The 20,043-nt window shown below is 40.8% G+C and overlaps 1 protein-coding gene across 4 annotated transcripts in view; it reads right to left on the bottom strand.

Annotated features, from left to right (window-relative positions):
* ZNF652 (zinc finger protein 652) overlaps positions 1–20,043 on the bottom strand; it is a 70,509-nt gene that overhangs the window by 14,305 nt on the left and 36,161 nt on the right. Inside the window, exons 2-6 of one of the 4 annotated variants that reach the window (XM_032615713.1) lie at positions 18,031–18,127; positions 6,331–7,490; positions 3,610–3,757; positions 3,138–3,253; positions 2,528–2,672 (exon numbers count right to left, since the gene is read on the bottom strand). In XM_032615713.1, coding sequence (XP_032471604.1) covers positions 2,528–2,672; positions 3,138–3,253; positions 3,610–3,757; positions 6,331–7,233 — 1,312 coding nt within the window. In that variant the 5' untranslated portion in view covers positions 7,234–7,490; positions 18,031–18,127. Of the gene's footprint in view, positions 1–2,527; positions 2,673–3,137; positions 3,254–3,609; positions 3,758–6,330; positions 7,491–7,713; positions 8,467–18,030; positions 18,128–20,043 lie in introns of those variants that run through there. The other 3 variants (XM_032615715.1, XM_032615714.1, XM_032615716.1) reach the window with 3 other exon arrangements.

Genomic DNA, 20,043 nt, shown 5'->3' with positions numbered 1-20,043 from the left:
AAGTCTTAAAACTATACACATCCCTTTGACCTAATAATCCCATTTCTAGGGATTTATCCTAAGTAAATAATCATGGCTGTGTTAGCCACAAAGTTGTTTGTCACAGTATTATTTATAACAGTAGAAAAATTGGAAACAGAAACCATCTAAATGTCCAAAAGGGAACTGGCTAAATAAAATAGAGATAACATCCTTAACAGGACCACTGTAAAGGTTGTACTGATTAAATGAGATAATGTATGTAAAGTATTTAAGATAGTACTCAGCATATATGTGCATAATAAATGATGGCTATTATTACAGCAAATTTATAAGAAGGACTATTATACAACCATTAAAATGATATTACTGTTAATGACATAATACAGTAAAATAAAAAGCAGGTTGTAACAGAGCGTAAAGACCCAATTTTTGTTTCGTTACTATATACATGAACGTATAAACACTTATGCATAGTATATTAAGAAACTATAGAATTAAAAAAATATGTGCTAAAGTGTTAACAGTAGTCACCTCTCATTGATAAGATTATAGATCATTTCAATTTTCATATTTTCTAATATACTTTAATAAGTATGTACTACTACTTTTAATGAGACAAATAAAAACTTAAGTGAATTTAGGTGGCTGTACTCCTTTAGAGGAAACAGGGAATGTTCAGCTTGCCTATTTGGTCAAAGAAGAATACTTAACATAAAGTTTTATTCAACTTACACATTAATCACAAAATGTACACTTCAGTTTCATATTATGGACATTCAAGGGCCTGAAGAAAGAAAGAAGGACAAAGGGGAAAGAAGAAAGAGTAAGAAACGCAGAAGGAGAAGGAGAGAGGGGGGACCCGGGAGGAAGAAGCACAGGGAGACGGCAGAAAAGAGAAGGTGAGCGCAGAGGCTTAAGTGGTGGAGGTTCCTTCCAATCTTGCGACAAACATTTACTGGGCATCTACTATGTGCCAAGCACCGTGTGTAAATATGACACAGCTTCTGCCTTCAAAAAAACTTATTTTCTGTCTAGTTCCATAGTTTCCTGCTGAATTAACAGAAAACTGCACCCTAAATGCTACTCAGAACTAAAAGCCTATCCAAGAGCCACCAGATTTTAAGAGGAGAATTTGTTAAAATACTCTGACATATCCTGCTATCCACTTAGGCTTCAAAGTTATCACTACCTTTTGAGATGTAATTTACATAAACTCCTCTCATGGCTCTTCCTCTGGCTTATTCCTTGAAATCAGAGGTCCTGCTCCGAATGGGAAAGAAGCCCACCAGGCAGGTGTTTTTCTTTGGACTTAATAGAGATGGGAACTACAGAGGCGCAGCTACGGGCAGAACTTCCTCACCACTAGTTAAGCAGGCTAAGGAAGATATGTCTTGTGGTTCTTTCTGGCTCTGCTACTCTGTAGACTAACAGAACCTAGAGTCCTGTGATTAGATTTTATTTAGAAACTTGAAATATGTTTCACACTGTTCAATTTGTGCCAAGACAGCTAATTCCAGAGCGTCAAGATAAGACAGACGTACAATGCCCCAGTGTTTACAGGGGGCTATTATTCTAACTAGCTTCCTGGAGGCTGTATGATCCAATGCTTTCAAGACTCAAATCGACGCTATGAAGCATATACCTCTGAAAACACAATGTAGTTAAAATACTACTTAAACTCATTTGATGGATGTGTTCGTAAAAAGTAGTGAATTTTGGTAAATAAAATCCAACCAAACTTTAAGAATATTGAGAGGGTATCCTATTAAAAACAATGTCCTCAGGGACTTCCCTGGTGGTGCAGTGGATAAGAATCCATCTGCCAATGCAGGGAACACAGGTTTGAGCCCCGGTCCAGGAAGATCCCACATGCCTCGGGGCAACTCAGCCCGTGCGCCACAACTACTGAGCCTGCGCTCTAGAGCCCACAAGCCACAACTACCGAGCCCACGTGCCACAACTACTGAAGCCCGTGCGCCTAGAGCCCGTGCTCCGCAACAAGAGAAGCCACTGAAATGAGAAGCCCGCGCGCCTAGAGCCCGTGCTCCGCAACAAGAGAAGCCACTGCAATGAAAAGCCCGCACAGCGCAAAAGAGAAGCCCCCGCTCACGGCAACTAGAGAAAGCCCGCTCGCGGCAATGAAGACCTTAACGCAGCCAAAAATAAAATAAATAAATAAAACCCCCCAAAAAATGGCCTCCATTTTTTAAAGACCCAGAACCCTTTCCTTAGAAAAATAACATAGACACATATGCAAAACAATTTTCATATAATTTCAGGAGATCCTGTGTCCCAAATAAAGAGTCCATCATCTTGAAGGAACCCACAGTTAAAAGGCACTAACAATCCTTTTTTAAATAAATAAAATTATGAAAGCCTAACTTTTCGGTATTATAAATTTGTATTTTTATATATCAGGTTTATTTAAAGCGGAATTTGCACTTAGAATGCAGACTCGTGGCTTAGAACTTTAAGTAAACAGACTCACAGGTGATCATTAACAAGTGCTTGAGACATATCTGTACCTTTCCCAAGAAATTCTTACCAGTGTGTGTTTTCATGTGTTCGTCGAAGTACTGCTTCATGTTGAAATCCTTGCCACACCACTGGCACATGAACTGTTTGTGCCCAATGTGGATGCTCATGTGGGAGCGTAGCTGGTACTTGTACTGAAACCTTTCGTCACAGTTCTGCATTGGACACAGTGGAGATTTTTGAGTGCCAAGCATAGCAGCTTTACCTGCACCCACCCTACATAGCCTGAGATCAGGTATATTTTTCATACTCAAAATAGAACCTGCTTGTGTCAACTATTTGGCTCTGCTATATTTCCGTAGCTGAGTTATAATAAAAGGGAAAATTTCCCAAATAATTATCCCTGAAGTATATCTAACTTCTCTGAATTACTGAGAAAAGTAAAATGACTCGTCACGTGTTATTCCCAAACTTAACCTGATCTAAGTGAGTTAACTCTGCGTTAAAAATGACCGCTCTCTATCCAGCAGTGAGATAACGCAACGCTCAGAGCACGGGTCTGACGGCTCTGTGGAAACGCAGCCTTGTGCCTCGCACGAGGCACGCCTCTCTCCCACGGCTCACCACGTCAACGCAAGCCAGCCCCCGCGCCTGGGCCTGGTGGGCAGCGCGCGCCTTACCTCGCATCTGAAGGGCTTCTCTCCAGAGTGCTGCAAGGAGTGCACCTTGAGTGACATACTGCGTTTGAATGACTTTCCACAGGTTTCACAGGTAAATGGCATGTCTTTCGTGTGTGCTGCAACACAGAATGCACTTATGCTCAAAAACAGTCCACCAAAGGGCTCAAATGGGAAAAGAGATATGTCCTACTGTAAGGCGGTCCTGCCATCTTAATTGATGGTTCTCTAATCTGTGAGGCTTTAACGGCAAAGTTCTGAAGGAAAAAATAACGTTGAAAAGAAACCTGGGTGTGGAAGACTCTACCATCCAATTTGGTGATGCTTACCGAAGACACGTTGTATTTAGTTTCAACAAGTCAAAACTGATTCAAATAAGGCAGTTCCTCATATCCTGCCCAATCCAAAGTATAAAACACACCAAAAAACAAGGGAAAATTATAGGTGTACGAGAAAAGCAACAGAAAAGACTTACCAACCATGTGTTTCCGTACGTGAGCCATGGTATAGAATTTCTTCTCACAAATTTCACAGGAAAATTTCTTTTCTGCATATCCATGGACGATCTTGATATGTTCGTGAAGGGACCAGAGTTTCTTGAATGATTTATTACAGGAAACACACTGAGCAGGATAAATAGAAATAATCTTTATTTATAGGAGCTTCCAGAAAGCCACGCCTGCTGACTGGCAGCTGAAATGGGTGTGCCTTATTATTATTATTATTATTTGGCCAAGCTGCACAGCTTGCAGGATCTTAGTTCTCCTGACCAGGGACGGATTGAACCTGGGACACGGCAGTGAAAGTGCCGAGTCCTAACTACTGGACCACCAGGGAAGTCCCATGAAACGGGTGTGCTTTAGATTTGTGGCACAGGCCAGAATCCAAAACAAATCCACAGAGTCCAGATTCCAACACCAACGTCCTTGTGTTCTATTTTCCAAGATGAATTTTTTTAGAGACACTTTGGGAGTATGAAGACAATGGCAAAACGTAAGGCAAAAAGAAAGTTCCACTAATGTCGAAGAACTGACTGAATTAGCATTATACCTTTGAAAAGAACCTTCAAGTTTTTTTTTTTTAATATATGGATTACCAAGAGCAGCTGTTTCCTACACGTGGGTTACTATGCAGTTAATACGTGTTTACCAGAGAATACAAACTAATTTTAGATTAACATAAATAAAAACAAGATAAAGCGTACATTAATGGTTATATATCTGTAGAAATATACCAATGTTTTTGTAGCTTAGAGAATGCATTTGGAGCCTTCATTGACACAGATTATTGAGATTTTATTATATTTTCCCAAATCTAATTTTCTCTATTAAACATTCCCCCCTGACAGAATTTAATATGACCCCTCAGCTGTTGGTCTCATCCTCCCTTTTCCCGGGGAGCCCAGCTCCAGATCTCTCACATAGGCATCTGTAGGAGACACAGGCGGTCCTGCCTAGTTCCCTGTACTATGGATCATCACTAGTCTAGGCTATCATAACATGTGTCAAAATAAAATACTTCTGGTTAAAAGCAATATTAGGAAGTTCTAGGTAACCATCGGACTCTGGGATGCTGAAGGGAGCAAGCTGTTATTCACTGTAAAAAAAGATCTCTGAACACATTATCCCTTCAGGAAACAAGGACTCTGAGAAGAGTCACAGAGATAAGCCTCTGGTTGGATACTGCTCGAGAGAAGGACAGACAACTCCTATAAGCTATTTTGTAGGGCACAGTTTTAATTTTTACTTGTTACCAGGTCATCAGGATTAGAAACGCAAGAAGAGTTCCTTTAGCAGAATCCACAAAACCTAAATACAAGTTTAAATGAAATTATGGTGAGGAATAGTGAAGAAAGTCACACATGAAAAGGATTTATTAAATGTTTTCTGTACTTAATGAAGCAAATTTAAGTAAAAAAACCAAACAAACTATATAAACATCAAGATCAAGATATACCTTTTTCAGCAACGAATCATTACAGAACTAAGTTTGACCCCTAGGGTGCAGCACAGCATTGCACTCCTTTTGGCCTGAACTGTTGCAACCAATTCAGAACCAGGCCCTGGGCACCAGTAGTTATTGGAGGGTAGGCACCATGATCCAGTCTTCTTTTATTTACCAAGCGTGTCAGAGATCAAGTCACAACTGACAAATCAAAAAGCAGTGAATTTTTAGCAAATATAATTTATATTTTTTAAAAAAACCTCTTTAGAGTAAAGCAATGATCGTGGTTGTCGATTAAAAGCAAGAAAGAAATGTGAAAAATAAGGAGCGCTCCAAATCAGGAGTATTCCAAGAAACACACTGAAACAAAACAATTTCATCTTCTAAAAGAAGTTTAGCTTAAACATGGTACAAGAAATTTCTATTTCACGTATCTTTTGGAGACATTAATAGACTTACCTTTTATGAATATTCATTAATATGCATTCACACGTGCAAACCGACACAGCTCAACATAATATAATTCACTCAGCAAGATATAATTAGCGCACTTCTTAACCTATCACAATACAGTCCTTTCAAGGACTAGCCTGGTTTGAATACCATGTTTTGTTACCTTAACAATACCGCACAGTAGCATTATATAACCCTACTGCCAGGTGGGCAACATTTTCAACCAGCTCAGCCTCGTTTAAAGTCTGCATATTCCCATGGGCTCAGCCTCTTGACAAATTTAGTGTTGTCATCTCTCCACTGGTAAAAGCAAACTCACTCCTGGAGATCTTCCATTTCCACCAGTCTGATTCATTATGGTTTTTGTCCCCATCAGCTACACTAGCATCTGGCATCCTTTCAAACCTTAGAAAAGGACCTCTCTCTACTCCTGACCTTTACTTGATATCTCCCACCTTGACAGAGAAGATGCCAGAATGAATTATATTACACGTCTTACAAGAGTAAATCTCCGTGCAAAGTCGGTGTTGACTTTACCTCCTTGTCAATCACCTATAACAGATCCCCCTTCCAATGTACCTGGGTTCCCGCTAGTCCAGCGTCAGTTAAATTTAATGCTTTTGCAAGAAAATGTTAAGGCTGCTTTTGAAAAGACCAAAGCAGGGGCTTTCAAAAAGATAAGTTGGTGAAAACTGTCCCTTCGGCCTCTATTGTATTTATTCTCTGGGGCAGATACCAGGTGAGTGTGAACAGCCAGGTTCTATCCTGGAAAGTTTGCCCTCTTGGTGATGAAACCTACCTGAATGTTTTTTTCACAGTCTGTTTGCTGGTGAAGGGACAGCTCACTTTCCAGGACAAACTTCTTGCCACACTTATCACAAATCTGCATGCGCCTATGAGTGACGTTCATGTGCTTCTCCAGGTACCAGCGAGTATTAAACACCCTGGGGCACTTCTCACAGGTCAGAGTCTCTTTCTCTTCACACTTAGCTTTCTGGACTGGCGCTTTGGGCTCCTTTGCGGCCCGCTTCTTACGCTTAGGTGGCTCTACACTCTTCCTACGACCTCTTGTAGCTCTGGGAGTAGGGGAAGTGGCAGCTGCGGCAACAGAGGCAGCTCTCCTCGTTCTCCTTTGGGTAACGCTGACTTTCTCCACTATCTTCTCCTTCTTCTTCTGCCTTTCGTTTTCTCCATAGTCATTACTGTCATCCGTGGCCTCTTCCTCACTCTCTTCCTCTTCCTCCTCACTGCTTGTCTTAAGAACAGGAGTCTCTTTGGACTGAGAAGAGACACCCTTTTCCCCTTTAGATACATTTAATGTTTGATTATTAAGGTTTACCTCCACTATGATCTGCTCCCTTTTGTAGGAGACTTCCTCCTCCTCCTCCTCTTCTGTGTCATCAGAATTCTCCCGGTCTTCTTTCACAGCATGCACGTCAGACACTGCTCTTGTCTCCCTGAAATACGGCTGCTCCTCTGTTTCATGGAGATGTGGTTTGCTCATCTTGGTGTCCACTAACACAGAATAAGGACTTCCTGATTCCCTTTTGTACACTTTGGTGGACAGGTCAAGCTCCTGGTTGGCACCATGATAAAAGGTAGATGGCACTTGACCACGACGGCTATCTTCTTGTGCCATCCCTGCTACATGCACAGCACAGTTTTCAACCAGCTCCTGACAAGAACTGACTGTGTGGCTCATTGGTAAGTGGCCTAATTTGTGAAGCAGTTCAGACTGTAGAGAAATAGCTTTAAAACAGGGTAATTATTAAGACTCAAACCCTTTTCCATCCACAAAGAATCACTCAGATGAAAAAAAAGGTATTCCTGGAACCTGTGTGCAATTCTTCCAGTGTTGCTGCACCAAAGCATAAGTCAAAAGGTTTGGTATTATGGCAAGAGCGGAGCACTAGTGCTTTTTCTTTTGAAGAAAGCTGCAAATGACGTGGAGCATCTTATCTGCAAAGAAAAGCAAAGACAAAAAAGATCAGATATCTCTTATTTCCTTCTTATAGCATGTACTGACATCATACAACAAACATATCTCAAAATGATTAAACTCTTTAGATATACAATTCTTTATCCTGCTTAAATGGCTCATTGTGGGCCATCATTTTACTGGGTTACATGAATTCAACAAACATTCTGTTAGAATGTAAATTCTAAGACAGCAGGAGTTTACCTGTCCAGTTCACTGAGGTATTCTTAGAGCTTAGCACAGTGACGACCAGCACTTAGTAGGTGTTCAGTGTATATCTGATAACTAAGTGAATATCTGTTTTTGCACGGCATTCATTATCCTGGACGTACTGACATGGCAGAATATATGGTCTGTGTCCCCAAGGAGTTTACAGTCCAGTTACACAATATGTGTTGTCCATGAAACATGTAAGGACCTTATGCTGGCTGGTTTTCTTTTCAATATCAGTCACCACCATCCACCATGGTGAGAGCTCATGGAACAAAGGTAGTAGTGGGCTAGGCACTGTGGACCAGGAAAATAAAGCAGCTAATTGACAACTACAGAAGAGAGAGAAATGTCACTGGCCTTAAATAATTTATAATCTAGGTATAGATATCATTGTTTTCAGGTTTCTTAGAATAATTTCAGAGTTGCTACGTATTTTTAAATTTGTTCTATGCATGGCTCTCTAGATCCACTCAATGACCAGGTGATTTTTCATGTGTCAGTTGAACAGAAGTCTAAATTCTAACCATAAGGTTGACATGGCTCCAAGGAAAATAAAACCATCCATTAAAAAAAAAAAAGATGAGAAAGGCACATAATTTGCTTTGTGACATACCTCACATTGCCGCTTAGCCAACCAGCTAACCTCTGAGTCATAAGAATGTCACTGCAAGCACATACCCTATCTAATTGACAAAAGGAAGGAAACTAGTATTTTCTGAATACCTGCTATGTGCACAGAATTGTAAAGGTGCTCATTATTTATTATTTTTAGTTAATATTCACTACAAAACTTTGGGGTTGATTTTTTTTTTTTTTTTTTTGCGGTAAGCGGGCCTCTCACTTCTGTGGCCTCTCCTGTTGCGGAGCACAGGCTCCGGACGTGCAGGCTCAGAGGCCATGGCTCACGGGCCCAGCCGCTCCGTGGCATGTGGGATCCTCCCGGACCGGGGCACGAACCCGTGTCCCCTGCATCGGCAGGCGGAGTCTCAACCACTGCACCACCAGGGAAGCCCTGGGGTTGATTTTTAAACTTATTTTAAATTTTTTTATCAAAGTAATCACTCAAAAAAATCATACATAGTTTTACAAGTCAAATATACTGCAAGGTTTATGAAAAAGCAGCCATCCTCTGCCTGCTCCATCCCATCTGAGTCCCATACCTGAGACAAAAGTGTTCCTTTTAGCTGTTCCTCTTCCCCTTCCCCTTGTATTCTTCTTCTTTTTTAAACATTTATTATTTTTTTAAAAATTTTAATTTATTTTTTATACAGCAGGTTGTTATTAGCCATCCATTTTATACACATCAGTGTATACATGTCAATCCCAGTCTCCCAGTTCATCCCACCACCACCCTCACCCGCTGCCGCTTTCCCCCCTTGGTGTCCATACGTTTGTTCTCTGCATCTGTGTCTCAATTTCTGCCCTGCAAACCAGTTCATCTGTACCATTTTTCTAGGTTCCACATATATGCATTAATATATGATATTTGTTTTTATCTTTCTGACTTACTTCACTCTGTATGACAGTCTCTAGACCCATCCACGTCTCTACAAATGACCCAATTTCGTTCCTTTTTATGGTTGAGTAATATTCCATTGTATATATGTACCACATCTTCTTTATCCATTCGTCTGTTGATGGGCATTTAGGTTGCTTCCATGACCTGGCTATTGTAAATAGAGCTGCAATGAACATTGTGGTACATGACTCTTTTTGAATTATCGTTTTCTCAGGGTATATGCCCAGTAGTGGGATTGCTGGGTTGTATGGTAATTCTATTTTAGTTTTTTAAGGAACCTCCATACTGTTCTCCATAGTGGGTGTATCAATTTATATTCCCACCAACAGTGCAAGAGGGTTCCCTTTTCTCCACACCCTCTCCAGCATTTGTTGTTTGTAGATTTTTTGATGATGCCCATTCTAACTGGTGTGAGGTGATACCTCATTGTGGTTTTGATTTGCATTCCTCCAATAATTAGTGATGTTGAGCAGCTTTTCATGTGCTTCTTGGCCACCTGTATGTCTCCTTTGGAGAAATGTCTATTTAGGTCTTCGGCCCATTTTTGGATTGGGTTGTTTGTTTTTTTAATATTGAGCTGCATGAGCTGTTTATATATTTTGGAGATTAGTCCTTTGTCTGTTGATTTGTTTGCAAATATTTTCTCCCATTCTGAGGGCTGTCTTTTCCTCTTGTTTATGGTTTCCTTTGCTGTGCAAAAGCTTTGAAGTTTCATTAGGTCCCATTTGTTTATTTTTGTTTTTATTTCCATTACTCTAGGAGGTGGATCAAAAAAGATCTTGCTGTGATTTATGTCAAAGAGTGTTCTTCCTATGTTTTCCTCTAAGAGTTTTATTATGTCCGGTCTTACATTTAGGTCTCTAATCCATTTTGAGTTTATTTTTGTGTATGGTGTTAGGGAGTGTTCTAATTTCATTCTTTTACATGTAGCTGTCCAGTTTTCCCAGCACCACTTACTGAAGAGAGTGTCTTTTCTCCATTGTATATCCTTGCCTACTTTGTCATAGATTAGTTGACCGTAGATGCGTGGGTTTATCTCTGGGCTTTCTATTTTGTTCTACTGATTTATGTTTCTGTTTTTGTGCCAGGACCATACTGTCTTGATTACTGTAGCTTTGTAGTATAGTCTGAAGTCAGGGAGTCTGACTCCTCCAGCTCCATCTTTTTCCCTCAAGACTGCTTTGGCTATTCGGGGTCTTTTGTGTCTCCACACAAATTTTAAGATTTTTTTGTTCTAGTTCTGTAAAAAATGCCATTGGTAATTTGATAGGGATTGCACTGAATCTGCAGATTGCTTTGGGTAGTATAGTCATTTTCACAATATTGATGCATCCAATCCAAGAACATGGTATATGTCTCCATCTGTTGGTATCATTTTTAATTTCTTCCATCAGTGTCTTATAGTTTTCTGCATACAGGTCTTTTGTCTTCCTAGGTATGTTTATTCTTTTCTTTTTTTTCTAAATTTATTTGTTATTTATTTTTATTTTTGGCTGTGTTGGGTCTTTGTTGCTGTGTGTGGGCTTCTCACTGCAGTGGCTTCTCTTGTTGCGGAGCACAGGCTCTAGGTGCGTGGGCTTCAGTAGTTGTGACACGCGGGCTCAGCAGTTGTGGTCCACAGGCTCTAGTGCACAAGCTCAGTAGTTGTGGCACACAGATTTAGTTGCTCCATGGCATGTGGCATCTCCTGGGCCAGGGCTTGAACCCGTGCCCCTGCCTAGGCAGGCGGATTCTTAACCACTACGCCACCAGGGAAGCCTCGGTAGGTTTATTCTTAGGTATTTTATTCTTTTTGTTGCAATGGTAAATGGGAGTGTTTCCTTAATTTCTCTTTCAGATTTTTCATCATTAGTGTATAGGAATGCAAGAAATTTCTGTGTATTAATTTTGTATCCTGCAACTTTACCAAATTCATTGATTAGCTCTAGTAGTTTTCTGGTGGCATCTTTAGGATTCTCTATGTATAGTATCATGTCATCTGCAAACAGTGACAGTTTTACTTCTTATTTTCCAATTTGGATTCCTTTTATTTCTTTTTCTTCTCTGATTGCCATGGCTAGGACTTCCAAAACTATGTTGGGTAATAGTGGTGAGAGTGGACATCCTTGTCTTGCTCTTGATCTTAGAGGAAATGCTTTCAGCTTTTCACCATTGAGAATGATGTTTGCTGTGGGTTTGTCATATATGGCCTTTATTATGTTGAGGTAGGTTCCCTCTATGCCCACTTTCTGGAGAGTTTTTATCATAAATGGGTGTTGAATTTTGTCAAAAGCTTTTTCTGCATCTACTGAGATGATCATACGGTTTTTATTCTTCAATTTGTTAATACGGTTTATCACATTGACTGATTTGCATATATTGAAGAATCCTTGCATCCCTGGGATAAATCCCACTTGATCATGATGTATGATCCTTTTAATGGGTTGTTGGATTCTGTTTGCTAGTATTTTGTTGAGGATTTTTGCATCTATATTCATCAGTGGTATTGGTCTGTAATTTTCTTTCTTTGTAGTATCTTTGTCTGGTTTTGGTATCAGGGTGATGGTGACCTCATAGAATGAGTTTGGGAGTGTTCATTCCTCTGCAATTTTTTGAAAGAGTTTGAGAAGGATGGGTATTAGCTCTTCTCTAAATGTTTGATAGAATTCACCTGTGAAGCCATCTGGTCCTGGACTTTTGTTTGTTGGAAGATTTTTAATCACAGTTCCAATTTCAGTGCTTGTGATTGGTCTGTTCATATTTTCTATTTCTTCCTGGTTCAGTCTTGGAAGGTTATACCTTTCTAAGAATTTGTCCATTTCTTCCAGGTGGTCCATTTTATTGGCATAGAGTTGCTTGTAGCAGTCTCTTAGGATGCTTTGTATTTCTGCAGTGCCTCTTGTAACTTCTTTTTCATTTCTAATTTTATTGATTTGAGTCCTCTCCCTCTTTTTCTTGATGAGTCTGGCTAATGGTGTATCAATTTTGTTTATCTTCTCAAAGAACCAGCTTTTAGTTTTATTCATCTTTGCTACTGTTTTCTTTGTTTCTATTTCATTTATTTCTGCTCTGACCTTTGTGATTTCTTTCCTTCTGCTAACTTTGGGTTTTGTTTGTTCTTCTTTCTCTACTTCCTTTAGGTGTAAGGTTAGATTGTTTATTTGAGATTTTACTTGTTTTGTGAGGTAGGCTTGTATTGCTATAAACTTCCCTCTTAAAACTGCTTTTGCTGCATCCCATAGGTTTTGGATCATCGCGTTTTCATTGTCATTTGTCTCTAGGTATTTTCTGATTTCCTCTGATTTCTTCAGTGATCTCTTGGTTATTTAGTAACATACTGTTTAGCCTCCATGTGCTTGTGTTTATTACGTTTTTGTTTTCCCTGTAATTCATCTTTTTTTAAAAATTAATTAACTTTTTTGGCTGCCTTGGGTCTTTGTTGCTGTGTGTGGGCTTTCTCTAGTTGCGGCAAGTGGGGGCTACTCTTCGTTGCAGTTCGCGGGCTTCTTGTTGGTTGGCGTCTCTTGTTGCAGAGCATGGGCTTTAGGCGCATGGGCTTCAGTAGTTGTGGTATTTGGGCTCAGCAGTTTTGGCTCGCGGGCTCTAGAGCGCAGGCTCCATCGTTGTGGCACACGGGCTTAGTTGCTCCGCGGCACGTGGGATCTTCCCGGACCAGGGCTCGAACCCGTGTCCCCTGCACTGGCAGGTGGATTCCTAACCACTGTGCCACCAGGGAAGTCCTGTAATTCATTTCTAATCTCATAGCGTTGTGGTCCGAAAAGATGCTTGACATGATTTCAGTTTTCTTAAATTTACTGTGGCTTGATTTGTGACCCAAGATGTGATCTATCCTGAAGAATGTTCCATGCGCACTTGAGAAGAAAGTGTAATCTGCTGTTTCTGGACGGAATGTCCTATAAATATCAATTAAATCTATCTGGTCAATTGTGTCATTTAAAGCTTCTGTTTCCTTATTTATTTTAATTTTGGATGATCTGTCCATTGGTGTAAGTGAGGTGTTAAAGTCCCCCACTGTTATTGTGTTACTGTCGATTTCCTCTTTTAGAGCTGTTAGCAGTTGCCTTATGTATTGAGGTGCACCTATGTTGGGTGCATATATATTTATAATTGTTACGTCTTCTTCTTGGATTGATCCCTTGACCATTATGTAGTGTCCTTCCTTGTCTCTTGTAACATTCTTTATTTTAAAGTCTATTTTATCTGATAGAAGTATTGCTACTCCAGCTTTCTTTTGATTTCCATTTGCAGGGAATATCTTTTTTCATCCCCTCACTTTCAGTCTGTATGTGTCCCTAGGTCTGAAGTGGGTCTCCTGTAGACAGCATATAGATGGGTCTTGTTTTTGTATCCATTCAGCAAGCCTGTGTCTTTTGGTTGGAGCATTTAATCCATTCACGTTTAAGGTAATTATCAGTATGTATGTTCCTATGACCATTTACTTAAATGTTTTGCGTTTGTTTTTGTAGGTCCTTTTCTTCTCTTGTGTTTCCCACTTAGAGAAGTTCCTTTAGCATATGTTGTAGAGCTGGTTTGGTGGTGCTGAATTCTCTTAACTTTTGCGTGTCTGTAAAGCTTTTGATTTCTCCGTTGAATCTGAATGAGATCCTTGCCGGGTAGAGTAATCTTGGTTGTAGGTTCTTCCCTTTCATCACTTTAAATATGCCATGTCACTTCCTTCTGGCTTGTAGAGTTTCTGCTGAGAAATCAGCTGCTAACCTTATGGGAGTTCCCTTGTATGTTATTTGTCATTTTTCCCTTGCTGCTTTCAATAATTTTTCTTTGTTTTTAATTTTTGCCAGTTTGATTACTATGTGTCTTGGCGTGTTTCTCCCAGAGTTTATCCTGTATGGGACTCTCTGCGCTTCCTGGACTTGGGTGGCTATTTCCTTTCCCATGTTAGGGAAGTTTTCGACTATAATCTCTTCAAATATTTTCTCGGGTCCTTTCTCTCTCTCTTCTCCTTCTGGGACCCCTATAATGCGAATGTTGTTGCTTTTAATGTTGTCCCAGAGGTCTCTTAGGCTGTCTTCATTTCTTTTTATTCTTTTTTGTTTATTCTGTTTCACAGCACTGAATTCCACCATTTTGTCTTCCAGGTCACTTATCTGTTCTTCTGCCTCAGTTACTCTGCTATTGATTCCTTCTAGTGTATTTTTTATTTCAGTTATTGTATTGTTCATCTCTGTTTGTTTGTTCTTTAATTCTTCTAGGTCATTGTTAAACATTTTTGCATCTTCTCGATCTTTGCCTCCGTTCTTTTTCTGAGGTCCTGGAACACCTTCACTATCATTATTCTGAATTCTTTTTCTGGAAGGTTGCCTATCTCCACTTCATTTAGTTGTTTTTCTGGTGTTTTATCTTGTTCCTTCAGCTGGTACATAGCCCTTTGCCTTTTCATCTTGTCTATCATTGTGTGAATGTGGTTTTTGTTCCACAGGCTGCAGGACTGTAGTTCTTCTTGCTTCTGCTGTCTGCCCTCTGGTGGATGAGGCTATTGAGAGGCTTGTGCAAGCTTCCTGATGGGAGGGACTGGTGGTGGGTAGAGCTGACTGTTCCTCTGGTGGGCAGAGCTCAGTAAAACTTTAATCCGCTTGACTGCTGATGGGTGGGGCTGGGTTCCCTCCCTGTTGGTTGTTTGGCCTGAGGCAACCCAACACTGGAGCCTACCTGGGATCTTTGGTGGGGCTAAATGGTGGACTAGGGGAGGGCTCACGCCAAGGAGTACTTCCCAGAACTTCTGCTGCCAGTGTCCTTGTCCCCATGGTGAGCAACAGCCACCCCCTGCCTCTGCAGGAGACCCTCCAACACTAGCAGGTGGGTCTGGTTTAATCTTATATGGGATCACTGCTCCTTCCCCTGGGTCCCAACGCGCACACTACTTTGTGTGTGCCCTCCAAGAGTGGAGTCTCTCTTTCCCCCAGTCCTGTTGAAGTCCTGCAATCAAATCCCACTAGCCTTCAAAGTCTGATTCTCTAGGAATTCCTCCTACCATTGCTGGACCCCCTGGTTGGGAACTCTGACGTGGGGCTCAGAACCTTCACTCCAGTGGGTGGACGTCTGGGGTATAAGTGTTCTCCAGTCTGTGAGTCACCCACCCAGCAATTATGGGATTTGATTTAACTGTGATTGCACCCCTCCTGCCGTCTCACTGTGGCTTCTCCTTTGTCTTTGGATGTGGGGTATCTTTTTTGGTGAGTTCCAGTGTCTTCCTGTCAATGATTGTCCAGCAGCTAGTTGTGATTCCGGTGTTCTCGCGAGAGGGAGTGAGAGCACGTCCTTCTACTCCACCATCTCGGTTCCTAATCCCCTTCCCCTTGTATGTACTTTCATATTTCTAAACAATTTGATTGTATTTCCTTTTTTTTCTGGCCATGCCGCGTGGCACGTCGGATCTTAGTTCTCCGACCAGGGACTGAACCTGGGCCCTCAGCAGTGAAAGCACCGAGTCTTAGCCACTGGACCACCGTGGAAGTCCCTATGATTGTATTTCTATTTCTTGACTTTTTTTTTTTTCAATTTTAGATAGTACCACTTGTCTCCCACTATCGTTTTCTTACCTTATTGCTCCCAACTCTTCCTTCATCCTCCCCATACAGTTGTATCACTTTTTTGTTAAGGGATTTATTGCTTACACTATCATGACTATAATATGTAATTCACAACTATTTCTATCATTCCTCTGCTATTGTCTCTCTTCCATTTTCTCTCCTTATGGATTTATTCTTTTAAAAAAATTATTTAGGGAATTCCTTGGCAGTCCGATGGTTAGGACTCTGTGCTTTCACCGCCGAGGGCCTAGCTTCAATCTCTGGTTGGGGAACTAAGATCACACAAGCCGTGTGGTGTGGCCAAATCAATCGATTAATTAATTATAAAAAATTATTTTACTTTCATTTTAGTAGAATTTCAGAAAGAAACAGTGATAAATGCCACCATGTTTTACTTGACATCTGAATAGATATATTTATACTTTTTTGCATTTATAAAAGAGGAAATTATGCCTCTGAGAGGTCAAATTATTTGTCTAAGATCACCTAACTATTAAATGACAGAAGCAATGTTTGACTCCAGGCCTGCCTGACTCTAAAGCTCATGGTCTATTTCTACTATGATAAGTGACATTCCAAAATAATTAAAACTCAATTATTCCTGTAACCACATACCTTTTTGCATCAGTTTTGTACCTTGCATTTTAAGTAGGAAAATCATAGTAGCTTTATTTTGTATTGCCCAAACTTCTGACCCGTGGAAATAATGTAAACTACTACAAGTACAAGTAAATAAACTTAACCACATTAATTATCTCAAATTAAGCAAGGGAGGAGAGACAGTAAAATTCAATTAACCAGAAAAAGAGAGGAATAAAACAAAATCATGAAGACAAAGAAAAATAAATGAAAGGATATCCTCTGTGGTGGTGGCCAATTTGTTTTTCTGAAATACCCCTGACCCTCGGCCTTCTGGGCACATGACAGACCTGCACTTTCTCACCCTGCCCCCTCCCCTGTAGTTGGGTGGGGCTGTGTGACTATTTCCAGCCAGTACAGCTGAGTAGAAGTGATACATGGAAGAGCAATATGAGATCCTCCAGACCTCTCTTCCCTCTGAGACAGGGACCAGCAATCCTTAAGGTGATAACTGCTATCAACCTGGGACACCAAGTAACAAAATGACCCACAGGATATGCATAATGCTGTGGATCTTTAAATTTTTTTGTTTTTTATTTGATTTGAAGGAGAGCATGTTTTCAAAGCCACTGAGATTTTTTTTTTTTTTTAAATACGTCTTTACTGGAGTATAATTGCTTCACAATGCTGTTAGGTGTTAGTTTCTGTTGTACAACAAAGTGAATCAGCCATATACATACATATATCCCCATACCTCCTCCCTCTTGAGCCTCCCTCCCACCCTCCTCATCCCACCCCTCTAGGTGGTCGAAAAGCACTGAGCTGATCTCCCTGTGCTATGCTGCTGCTTCCCACTACAAAGCCACTGAGATCTTGTGTTGTTTACTACTGCAGCATAACCTGGCCTCTCCTAGCTGATACAGGTGGAATCCAGAAGTGTGGTGCTGCCTCACCAAAAAACCTAAAGTATATGGTGAAGGCGTAGGAGCTGGGTAGAAGGAGGCAAGGAAAAAGCTATCAGAGGCTAAAAGGAGAGCAGCTCATATTGCACAGTGGTGACGAGAGCTAATATGCCATAAAAACTTACAGCTCTAGTGGGAAAACGGACTATTAAAAGAGTGTGTTGGTTACTCTTGGCTGTATTTGACAAATTATTATTTGAAAAGGATGAATTCAGAAAAGAATCAGTCAGTTTCCAATCATAAAAAAAGGAGTCCAGAAGGTCAGTGATTTGTAGGGTTAGAAGAAGCAGGTGCTTAACACACGACTGAGAAGGTCTCTGAGATACAAATGCTGATCAGAATTCAGTCTTGAGGCAAGGATCAAGTGAACGTTTTGGCCTTCACAACCACTGATGAAACCTCCCAACTGATTAAGGTAGTGCTGAATAAAATAGCTTTTCTAAAAAGAGACTAAAAAGAGGTTCTCTCGCCAAAGCAGTCTCTTAGTCCGTTTTGCTACAAAGCACGTTTCTTTGATGTGAATTAGTTCAAATGCTATTAGTAAATAGGGAAATGATGTCAATATAACACAGAAGTCATGTTGGTTTCTACGAAATTTTCCTGTTGGAAGTGATCAGGAGAAAGCTTTCCCAAATTAGAAAGAAAGCTTTAGCAATATATGAAAACACTAAGAAAAATGCTAAGCATCCCACTTCTGTACCTTCCTTTAATGCAAGTTGTGGCTGGTTCAGCTGCTTCATGAACCACTGCACTTTCCACTTTATATCTGGTAAAGTTGAGGGTATATGTTTTTCCTCCTGTGTTTAAAAAAGAAAGAAAGTTTTTGATTGCTGAAGCATACACCATACCATAGATCAAATTTTTACTGTGATGAAATTAGTCCTATTATACGTAAATGTCTTCAACACCCCAAAATCTCAGAGGAGGAAACAAGCACCCAGGGGACTGAGTCTGTAAAGCTCCAAGCAACTGATGCTGAGTGCATATGCCGCTGGAGATTTAATATGCTACTGTTTTTATTTTAATTAAGTTTGCTTTTATTAGTGCACTGGTTACAGTGTTCCACAGCTTTTGAGTGGTCTGCCCAATCCTGTTTTTCCCATAAGCCCTGTTTATTTTAGTGGGCAATTTTGCAGAATTCAGGAAAGCATATACGGCATTATGGCAGAAACACCTGTATTCAAAATTACGTCAAGGAAGAAGTATGAGACCAACAAGGCAGAGTTATGCAGCAAATCTATGAAGTATGGCTAGAAAAGACTGGTGGACGTGGCTAGGGCACATGGAGCTGACTGGAAACAAATAAGTAAAAATCCAACTAAGTTTTTGAGAGTTATACTGCCAAAACGACCACCAGCCTGGGCTTGAGAGCCTATGACTATTCAAACCTTCTTAAAATGATCTTTGGGTTCCCAGGCATCTATGGCGGGAAGTGGACTAAGAAAGCTGTTCGTCCCCTTAAAGGGGTATATTCCTCATTGTCCATTTGGGATACAGCCAAGGAACATAATAGGAAAAAAAGGAGGAGGAGGTCCAATAAGATGGAGCCAGGGGAGCAAAGAAAGAACAGACAAGTGAGCTAAGGAGCCAAGTCAGGGTCTCTTCAAGAACATTCCCCATCCCTGGAGGGGTCCTCTCAATGACTGCTCAGAGGAATTGCAGAATTTGCTGCAGTCCACTGGCTGCTATACGTCTCCTGTTCTTCCCCCTTTCAAATGGGGGTGTTTATTTTTATCATCCTGTCGCTACTCACCACTGTATATTGTATGTGATGGCAGCCAATCATTTGCCAATTTCTTTCACAAATCTATGGATCAAAAAGAGCAACATCTGGGCCTGATATAGAGACTACTATGTGCATCATCTCCTCGCGAATAGACCACCAGTCATCACATCCTTGCATCACTCAGAGATCCTGGACTTCAAGCTTGATGCAATGATTTGATAGGACCTTGGGGTTCCCTACTTGGGGAGGAAGTGAGTGTATTTTGCCTGTGAGAGAGGGTAGATCGACTATCTGGTGACCAAAAGAACAGCGCTGTTTATTATATATTTTCAGCTGTCGCCCTGGTACCGGCAGTGTTGTGCTCCCTGGCCCTGCCTAGTTACATGGGACTACATGACTAGATCTGGCCATCGTGTTGCGAAATAAGCAATGTGAATCACTTCTGAGCTGGTGAGAGACCCTCCAGACTTCACTTCCCTCTTAGCATGGTGACCAATAGTGTACAAGAAGGTGGTTCTTCCATCAGCCTGGATCACTGAGTGACACGAGCAGAGCTGCCCTGCTGATCTATCATGGCCATGTAGTGAGAAACGAATCCTTCATTGTTTAAGCCACCTAGATTGGGAGGTGGTTTGTTGCTGCAACATAACCTAGCTAATGCAGTTCTTTATGAATATGTATATGTATTACATATATCAATGGTCTCAGTCTTAAGCTAGACAGCAGAGACAGAATTGCTAGGTGAAAAGTTTAAAGATCAGACAGGTGAAGGGATCAATTCACATGGGGATTCTCTACTTAGTAAGTTAGAAAATAAGACTTTTCCTTATTTAAAAAATTACAATTAAAGTGCTGTATTCTATTTTTTTTGGGGGGGGAGGGGCGCGCTGCCCTGCGTGGCTTGTGGGATCTTAGTTCCCCCACCAGGGACTGAACCCGGGCCCCGGCAGTGAGAGTGCTGAGTCCTAACCACTGGACCACTTGGAA

Source organism: Phocoena sinus, chromosome 20 (genome assembly GCF_008692025.1).
Source record: "Phocoena sinus isolate mPhoSin1 chromosome 20, mPhoSin1.pri, whole genome shotgun sequence".
NCBI lineage: Eukaryota > Metazoa > Chordata > Mammalia > Artiodactyla > Phocoenidae > Phocoena > Phocoena sinus.
Note: the sequence above shows the minus strand (reverse complement) of the source record. Positions and strands in the feature narration are given on the sequence as shown.